The sequence below is a fragment of the Odocoileus virginianus genome, chromosome 3, assembly GCF_023699985.2.
Source record: "Odocoileus virginianus isolate 20LAN1187 ecotype Illinois chromosome 3, Ovbor_1.2, whole genome shotgun sequence".
NCBI classification, from domain to species: domain Eukaryota; kingdom Metazoa; phylum Chordata; class Mammalia; order Artiodactyla; family Cervidae; genus Odocoileus; species Odocoileus virginianus.
The window spans coordinates 38,750,040-38,759,971 of record NC_069676.1 but is presented as its reverse complement, the minus strand read 5'-3'; the positions used below and the strand labels follow the sequence as shown (position 1 = coordinate 38,759,971).

Below are 9,932 nucleotides of genomic sequence, written 5' to 3'. Positions count from 1 at the left end.
CAGACATGACTGAAGCAACACCACAGCACATATAGGAAATTTATTTCTCAGAGAAGCATTTTTTAAAAATTTGTAGATAAGAGATATTAAGCTTATTTTTAGCTTGAGTGATTTGGATAAAGAAACCATATAGGTAACAGGCATATTTGTTCCATAATTAAAATACAAATGATTTCTCAAAAGGCATATAATCTAATTTCAGCAACCAGCCAACTGAGATATGTAGTGTGGATTATCCCTTCAGAAGTCAAGAGTCATTATAAACCATCTGAAGACTCATGGATTGCTGGGAAGTCAATGAGATTTTCTGTTATGTTTTTCTATGGAATTTAGCATACCACTCTATGATATTAATAAAAACTCTTTCTACCAAAGTGTGGAAGGAAGCATGTATGTTTAGAAATGAAACAGGATTAATCAAATACCAGGTGAAGAGAAGAGATTGAGAAACTGTTAATCAGAAGTTTAACAGTACATGTTGCTTATAATAGTGAATTGTACTAGACAAAAATTTCTCACCAATATGACTATTACTAACTCCATCTATTAAGATAAGGTGTATCCATGAAATATCCTGGTACAGGTCATTTTTCAGGAAAAGCAGACTAGAGTGCAATAGCACAATTCAAACACCTGGAACAAACCATTTTATCCGTGTGATCTTAGTTAATTTCTCTAAGCTTTATTTTCTACTCTGTAAAATTTGACATTTTTTATATATATATTTTAGGGTGTTATTAAGACTAAATGAGATCATGTTTACAAAGTATGGATATTACCTGGGGTATAGGTTTAAAATATATGTATATTTTAATACCCATAACTATATACCCATAACTATATAAGTATTTATAGATTTAAACTTATAAACTCTAAACTTATAAACTATGTTTAATACCCATAACTATATAAGTATTTTTAAATAAATAAATACTATAGGAAGGAAGAGAGATTATTCATATTTTAGACTATTCTATCTTTTCAATTTCCTTAGCCAGATTCATTCAGGGGATTCTTTGGCTTCACAGCAGTGTATTTTTAAATGTCTGTGTATACATCTATATATATATATATATTTTTTTTTTTTTCTCTTCTCTTATCTCTTACTTCATTATTGAAGGCATTGGCTTCCTTTCTATGTCTTTGCATGGGTTTTCTCTCCTCTGGGTGTGATGCAGAGCAGTAACTGGTATTTTGGTTTTTGGCTTTGGAAAAAAAATGTTTTTCGTGTGGTTCTGCCAAATGAACTAAAATTGTGCATTTTATTTGACAGAAAATCTGATTTAAAGCACAGCATAATTATCCATTATTTTATGACTTTTGTACTAATGTTAGGGGAAGCACACTGACTGAAACTGCCCACCCTGGCCAGGCACCATAGAAACCATCTGCATGAGTTGTTTTAGGACAGCAGGTCCTGGTAAGGAACATGGAACTAATAAGCCACTACCAACCAGAAGAACCAAAAGGAGACACCACATGTCAGACCACCTCCCAGAATCCTTCTTGCTGGCATTCCACTTGGCTGAAGAAGGTGTGCACAACAGGAAGGACTCTGAGTCAGAATGATTGGCTAAAGACAACCTGGAAACTAACCCCATCACCATAAAACCCCAGATGGCAACCATGTGGCAGAGCCGTTCTCCTGGGTTCCCTTACTCTACTGCTCTCTGCTCGGGTGCATTTCCCAATAAAATCTCTTGCTTTAATAGCTCATGTGTCTCCTTGGACAATTAATTTCTGAGTGTTAGACAAGAGCCTAGTTTTGGGCCCTGAAAGGAGTCCCCCTTCCTGCAACACTAATGTCTATCAAAAGTAATCATCTTAGCTTATTCTAATATATAGCTTTTGAATAAAATGTAGCTCCATCCTGCTGTATTCCAGAAAAACTGAGATATTTTGAAATACTTAGCACCTCCATCAGACTTACCTTGTGAGAGGTAACAGGCGGAAAGGCCAGGGGTCTCCAAACTGAGGAAATAGGATGCACGTGTCAGGCAATTTTTATCTCTCCCTTAAGCAGCAGGCAGAAACGAACTACTAATCCCAGATTTTTTTTTTTTTTCCTTCTCCATACAAAATTAGAGGAGGTTTCTCTGTGGAAATGTTTTTCTTAAGCTATGTTAATGAGACTATGTATTTGCTTTGGAATTTGCCTTTCTTTGGTTCCACCTGAGACTAACTTTTTTTTCTTTTCTCAAACCTTGGGCTGATAATAGCTCAACAAACCAGTATTCATATCAATTGTTTTATGACTGGGGGATGACACACCTTGTGCCATCCTCTCTCAAAAATGCATGTTGTGGGACAGGGGCCTGGTGAAACGCTGTCAGCCTTGATGTGTCTCTCTTAACCGATGAATAACTTTCTAACAGATATAAAACCGCTTGCTAAAGACTAGCAGGAGAGCACTCTCCATCCCCCCTCTAATGTCTATGTCAGAAGTTTTCTCTGTCCCTTTTTTATACCTTAATAACACTCTGCTATACAAAAGCTCTCAAGGGATCAAGCCTGGTCCTTGGTCCCGAAGTTAAATCTTCTTCTTTGGAGATCACGAATCCAACACCATTCATCATAAACTATCACTTCCAAGTGTTCCTAAGAAGACATGGTACTACTTGCTAGATAAAGATGCTTAAATTTCTAGAGAAAACCTACTTAATAAAATTTTGCTAAGTCATCTGAGATTTCTTTGCAATCCCTCCAGGTTATCCAGTCCCTTGTCTTTAATTACAGTTATATATGTGATAACTCATTTTTTCTCCTAAGGCCTCATATAAAAATAGTTTTCTGTCTTTAAAGTGTGAATCTTATTAATATTTAATATCAATATAAAATTTTGTCACTTTCTAGATTAATAATATAAATTCCTTAATTCTTATTACCTGTGTTTTCTGACTGATTCACATATTAATGACTATATTCACACTCCTTTTAAAAAATCTTTCATAATTTCTAATTATTTCATTATTAACTATATAAGTTCCAAAAGAGCATTTGGGTTTCTCATTTTAAAATGAGTAAATACTCATTGAGCTGTAAGCTTTATTATCTCTAAGTAAAACTATTAAAATTCACTATTTATTTTTAAATTGATGATTCGCAAGTGGGGTGAACTGACTTGAGATTTGGAGTTATTTGACATGAGATTCCTATACTAGAGATGCCAATATTATTTTAATTTATTCCTTTTTTTAAAACTTGACATTTGTGGTTAGCTTTCCTTGATTCTAGTACTGGTTGCCTTGTCACTGTCTCCAGATACTATATAATTAGTTAATTTTTCCTCCATGAAATAATTTTACTCCTTAAGATTTTCAGATTTGTTCTCTTACTCTTTCATTAATATTATGATTACTGCATCTATATATCTTCATTCAATATTTTTTTTGAATACCAGATCCTAACAAATGCTTGCTTATTATAAATTTTATGATATTCTTCTTTCATCTTATTTTCATACCCAATTCTGAACTATTATCTCTCCATGAATCTATCACTCTTTTAATATTAACTTTAATTTTTAAGTCATTCTCCATCTTGTTAATGATGTTTCTGCTCAAGAGTCATGTAGGATAGGAATAAGGTCCTTAGAAGGGAAATATATGAATTTTCAAAAATACTGCCCATTCACATACAAGAATGCTTGAACTATTTTATATTCTCATTAGTTACATAAACAGAAATAGCATTTTCTTTCATCACAACCTCAAAAATCATTTTCTATTGCCTAATTAAAAAAAAAAAAACTGTAAACATATTTGTAAGAAATGGTTTCTCATTCTTATAATTATATGAATTTTCATTACTGATTTGAGTAGCTGTCTATTTATTAGTAGCTATTTATTAGTCTTTCAGATTTCTTCTTCACTAAATTGCTTTAAAATCATTACTTTATCCCTTGTGAAAGCAAAATGGTAGAAACATAATTTCATATTTTTCATATATATTTCCAATTCTCGTGTAGTCATGGCAGGTTAGGGTTGCAAAGAGTTGGACACGACACAGCACAGCACACAGCACAGCTTACTTAGTATATAGGTGAATATCTGTCTGTGTATATGAATGTACACACTTAAAAATCATAAACATCAATACATTTTAGGCCTCATATGATTTTAAAACTGATTCTTGCAAAGTACTAATCTGCATGAGACTGTTCTGAGTGTCTGAAAAATATACACTCATATAATTCTCACCATTTTCCCATTATTATAATTTTCACCCCATTTAACAGACATAAAAACTGAAGCAGAGAGAATATGCTAATTTGCCCATGCATATCTAGTGAGAAGGCTGAGTTGTGAAGACAAGTCTCTGACTGCAGTGTTTTTGCCTGACTATATAATATCCAGGGAGAGAAAGAAATACTCAAGTCTAATATTTGTTTTCATGTGTGTATCCTAAGTCACTTCAGTCAGCATTGGTAGGCAGGTTCCCTACCATTGGCACCACCTAGGAAGCCATAGGCAATGAAATTAAATTAGGCAAAGTTTGAGATGGGAACAAACTAAATAGTTCTGGATTTTTTGGAGGATTATGCTTCAAAGTATATCTTTCAGAAGAATCATAAATGTGTCTGCAAAAAAAGAGCATGATAATCCAGGCTATCCCAAGTACAGAGTCCCTAGGAGAGCTTGTCTGGTGATTCCAAAGACACACAGAGTAAAAACATACATTTGGAAGTAAACAATGAAAAGTCAATATCAAGTTATATAAACAAAATGAGATCTTCTCTGTAAAGATGAACACTAAAATATAGAAAAGCCATTAAAAGAAAATAGAAATAATCATATAGAGGAAAAATGTTTTAAAAGATGCACAGTTGTCTCAATGTCAAAAAAGTAATAGAGTGACACTAGCTATGAATAATAAGAAAATAAAATTAAGTAAGCAGTCCATATGTCATATCATCAGAAAGAATAATATATTTACTAATAAATTTAACAAAATAACAGATTTTTACACTTGCAAAATTTTGAGAAAAAAGAAACACTAAGAGAAATTCAAAGATATTCTGTTAATCAATTGTAGGATTTGTTATTGTTAAATTGGAAACATCACCCAAATTGATTTATAGATGCAATACCATCTCTATAAAATGTTCCAGCTGCTCTTTTTCAGAATTGTCAAGCTAATCCTAAATTTTACATGGTATTTCAAGATACCTAGAGCATCTTAAGCAACTTTTACTAAGAACAAAGAGAATTCACATTGTAAGGGGAGTGTCTAATTTCCTCTGTTTTGTCTCATCACAAGAAAAAGTTGAAGCGACAGACATTAAAGCCCTTGGCACGTAACAACTCTCGGACAGTGTTACAGCCACGTGTTACAGCTCAGTTTTATTTAGAAAATAAAGGAAAATAATTCTTGAGGCGTGAGGGCATGCCAACCCAAAAGACGCGAAGAGGAGAGAGGCAGAGAGAGTGCGCTCATGGGAGAGAGACCCCCGGCCCTTTGGCTTCTCTTTTTATATGTTTTTTTTCCTCCCCCTGGGCCTGGCCTATGTAAATTGGGCTGGCCAGGAGTGTTGTTTGTTCTACCTGAGGTCCTCACTCTGGTCCTCAGACCTTCCTTTTTTCTGTTTTCATGGGCTTTTCCCTTCCTTATCTTTTAGCCACCACCATTCTGGACTCCTTTTTCCTATTCCAACTACCTAACAACATTTTCTGAGTTTTCATTTACATTGAAACTATGGTAATCAAGGCAGTATGACAATAACAAAAGAATAAATATGTAGATGCATGAAATAGAATTGAGCGTTCAGGAGTAATTGATCCATCTATGGTCAACTGATTTTCTACAGACATACTAGAAAATAAAAATAAAAATAATGGAGAAAGCAGTGTCTCTTCAATAAATGGTGCTGTGACAACTGGATATAACAAAGCGAAATAATAAAATTGACCCTGTCTCACACCATACACAAAAAATTACATCAAAGGTACCAATGACATAGATATAAGAACTAAAACTTTAAACCTCAAGAGGGAAACATTAATCTTTTGACTTTGTATTAAACAATGATTTTCCAGAAATTATGCAAAAACCTTAAGCATTAAAATGTTAAATAATTTGGACGACATCAAAATAAAACAAATTTATAAATTCTAATTCTAAGGATGTTATTAACAGAGTGAAAGCACAACACACTGAAAGGGAAAATATTTGCAAAATATATCTGATAAGAGTCTATTATCCAGAATATAAAAGAAGCCTAAAAACTCAACAACAAAAATACATTTATAACCCAACTTTGTAAGGAATAGTTCGAGACAAGACAAAGAAGAAAGAAAGACAACCTCAACGGAGACAGGTTAGCTTTTACTCAGGCAAGGAGGGGTGACAGTTGGTCTAATGACAAGGCTGAGCACGCGAGGGATCAGGGAGGCTTCATATTTAAGGGAAGGTTTGCAGAAGCGATAAGGCAGGTTTGTAGTCAGGCAGGCATTTTGGGTAATTTTAGCTGAGATGGCAATTGCAGTTGAGCAGGGGGTGGAAAGGTCCGGGCAGGGGATGGAAAGTGATCAATCTGCCCTGAGTATTGGGGTGGGGTTAAGTTCAGTTTTGTTATCCCTGAAGTCAGGAGGTTCAGCAAGGGCCCTTCTTTTTCCAGGCTGAGGGAGAAGGGCTTTGAGGTCTTTATCTTCTTTTCTAGGCCTGAGGGCTCCTTCAATTTTAAATGGTCAAAGGAACTACATAGATATTTATTCAGAGAAGATATTCAAATGACAATAAAGACATGAAAAGATGTTCAATATGATTAGTCATTTGGGAAATGCAAATAAAAAACCAATGAAATACCACTTTAGACATACTAGAATGACTATGATTTTTAAAAAGTGGAAGGTAATGAGTTGACAAGAATGTGGGGGGATTGAAAGCTCCCTACATTGATGGTGGAAATGCAAAATTTTGTAGCCATCATGGAAAACAGTTTGGCATTTCTGCAAAGAGTTAAAAATGTGGCTGAATAATTCTACTTACTGGAAACATGTCCACACAAAAATGTATATGTGAGTGTTAATAATAGTAGTATTCATTATAGTCAAAATAAAAACATCCCAAACATCTTTTTTTTTTTTTTTTCTTAAGTTTTGTTTTCCGGCTGTGCCATGCAGTATATGAGATCTTAGGTCTCAGACCAGGAATTGCACCCATGTCCCCCTGCACTGGAAGTGTGGAGTCTAAACCATTGGACAATGAGTGAAGTTTTGAAATGTCTATCAATTGTTGATTGGATAAGCGAAGTGTGGTATAACCTTAAGTGGAATATTGCTCATTCACATAAAGTAATGAAGAATTGATGTGTACTTCAACATGAACCTTGAAAATATTATGGTAAGTGAGAGAAACTAGTCATGAAATAATACCACATTTGCAGATTTCATTTATTTGCTACATCCTAAATAGGCAAAAGCCACAGAGACAAAGCATAATGATTGCCTGTAGCTGGGAGAGAAGGGAATGATGAATGAATACTAGTAGGTATAATTGGTATGAGCATACTTTGGGGGGTTCTTTTGGAATTAGTTAATGATAATGCTTGCACAAATCTGTGAATCTACTGAAAAATAACTGAATTCTGCACTTAAAGTGTTAGATTTCATTGTATATGAATTTTATTTTAAAAAACTCCTGAGAGTATCTTTTTTTTTTTAAAGAACTTTCTACACATCTAAAAAATTGTCATTTTTCTAAAAAGAGATGCAACATATTACTACCCATGGGACATGTCATTTAAGTATAAAGTCTAATTTTAGTTTTAAAAAACATTTATAGAGCAATAATAAATTGCATAATAAAGATTGGATTACAGTTATATATACATAAATCAAGTTAATCTCATGAAACATGTAAGGATTGTTTTTAAATATGTATATTATTTACATTTGCAAATTGCAGAGAATTAATGACTCTTTGGTTGCATCAATGTGTGGGTACTCAACAGAACATTAAAACAGCTGTCATGGGCATTCAAAGACCATAAGTTTCCTCTAAGAAAAAATTTCCAGTTTTGTGGCACAATTTATGGGAAATATTTTTTTTACAGCTGTGTAGAAAATCCTGATTAGCAATTCTAGAAACTGTTTGCTAGTTTTCTAATATCTTCAAATAGATTCTAGTTATCAATATAAGATTTAGTGATGAATAAGGTCAATTACAATAAAGATGAAGGTTGTGTGGCTTAAACAAATAGATATTTTATGCGGACTCATTAAAATATTCATTTTTTATTTAAAGGCAAAAAAATGTATAAGTCTTTGTTAGCTTATCTAGACATAAGACTTATTTGACAGAATTGTCAACATTAACTATCAGTTTCTAAATTCTTTGGAATTAAGTAGGGAAGAGTCAGGAATAAAAGTCAAAACATGGGTTCACGTAGGGCTAAAATGAAGACCAAGTTCATTTAAGATAAGTAATTGTTAAATAGAGATTTAAGTGGTTCGACCCCAATCTTTTTTCTTGGATAAAGCAAAATCATAGACTTATACCTGAGTTAAAAGACAGGCATCCTAAAATCAGGTACTCATGTCTAACAACTAGTGGTATAAAAGAAATTCACAGTGGTGAAGCAGCCTATGCTGTTATCTAAACTGTCTTTTTTACCTATGATGTTTATATTAACTATAAATGAAGGTATTTTAAACTGGAAATAAAAGTGGGAGAATAATATACCAGGAAGAATAAGATGATGCATAGGACTCAAGTTTCTGGGAAGGAGTATTGATTACAGTGGGCATTCAAAGATGCTGTATAAAATTAATTTTCCTTTCCTCAACATTTTCTGAAATCCTTTAGATACCTCTTTGTTTCGAAGACTGTAGATGAGAGGGTTCAGCATGGGGGTGAGGATGGTATAAAAGGCTGATACCACCTTGTCCTGGTCTGGTGTGTGATTAGAAGCTGGTCTCATGTACATAAACATGGCAGCTCCATAGTAGAGTCCAACCACAGACAGGTGTGAGGAACAGATGGTGAAGGCTTTGCGGCGACTCTCCTTGGAATCCATGCTGATGACAGCTTGAAGGACTCGTGAATAGGAACCAATAATCACAGAGACTGGAAAGACCAGCATCACCACACAACAGATAAAAAGCAATTTTTCAAATGCAGAAGTGTCTGTGCAAGATAGAGGTAAAAGGGCAGCAACATCACAGAAAAAGTGATGAATTTCCAGGGAGCTACAATAAGGGAATGAGAGGGCTGCTACAAGCACAATGATCCCATCAAGAGAGCCCAAGATCCAGGAAGCAACAGTCATGAAGACACAGCGTTTCTGATTCATCAGGATGGTATATCGAAGGGGGTGGCATATAGCCACATAGCGATCATAGGCCATGACAGCCAACAGGAAGCATTCGGCTCCAAGTAGGGAAACATAGAAGAATATCTGGATCCCACAACCTGCTAGAGAGATGGATTTCCTGCCAGACAAGTAGTTGAAGGCCATCTTGGGTACAGTAGTAGAGATCAGCATGAGGTCCATGAGGGACAATTGACTAAGGAGAAAATACATAGGGGTGTGGAGCTGGGTGTCCAGGTAGATAAGGAGAACCATGAGAGTGTTTCCCATGAAGGCCACTGTAAAGATGCCCAAGACCAGAGAGAAGAGGAAGATGTGTGTGGGTCTGTGATCAAAGATTCCTAACAGGATGAAGTCCAAGTTGAGGGTCTGGTTTCTCCAAACCATCCCGGATAATTTGTGTTATCTGCAAGATCCAGAATGGGTAGAAACTTGTTTATTAGTTTTCAAATGCATAACAGGTCAATGTACTCAAGTGGACACCGTATTCTATGCATGTATAAGAACTCTTCACCAACTTTCAGTTACCTCTTCTTTGGTCACAATAAGTTACGTGATTTGATCCATTGCTTTCTAGTCATTTTTTCAGCCAAACTTACCAAATAACAACTTCAATAACTAT

The 9,932-nt window shown here is 34.6% G+C and overlaps 1 protein-coding gene across 1 annotated transcript; it reads right to left on the bottom strand.

The window, feature by feature from the left end:
- Positions 1-8,747: 8,747 nt before the first annotated feature.
- LOC110149447 (olfactory receptor 2M4-like) lies at positions 8,748-9,697 on the bottom strand. The gene is given in 2 exon segments (XM_020911873.2): positions 8,748-8,779; positions 8,782-9,697. Coding segments are annotated over 2 exon segments (948 nt in total).
- Between the last annotated feature and the right edge of the window lie 235 nt (positions 9,698-9,932).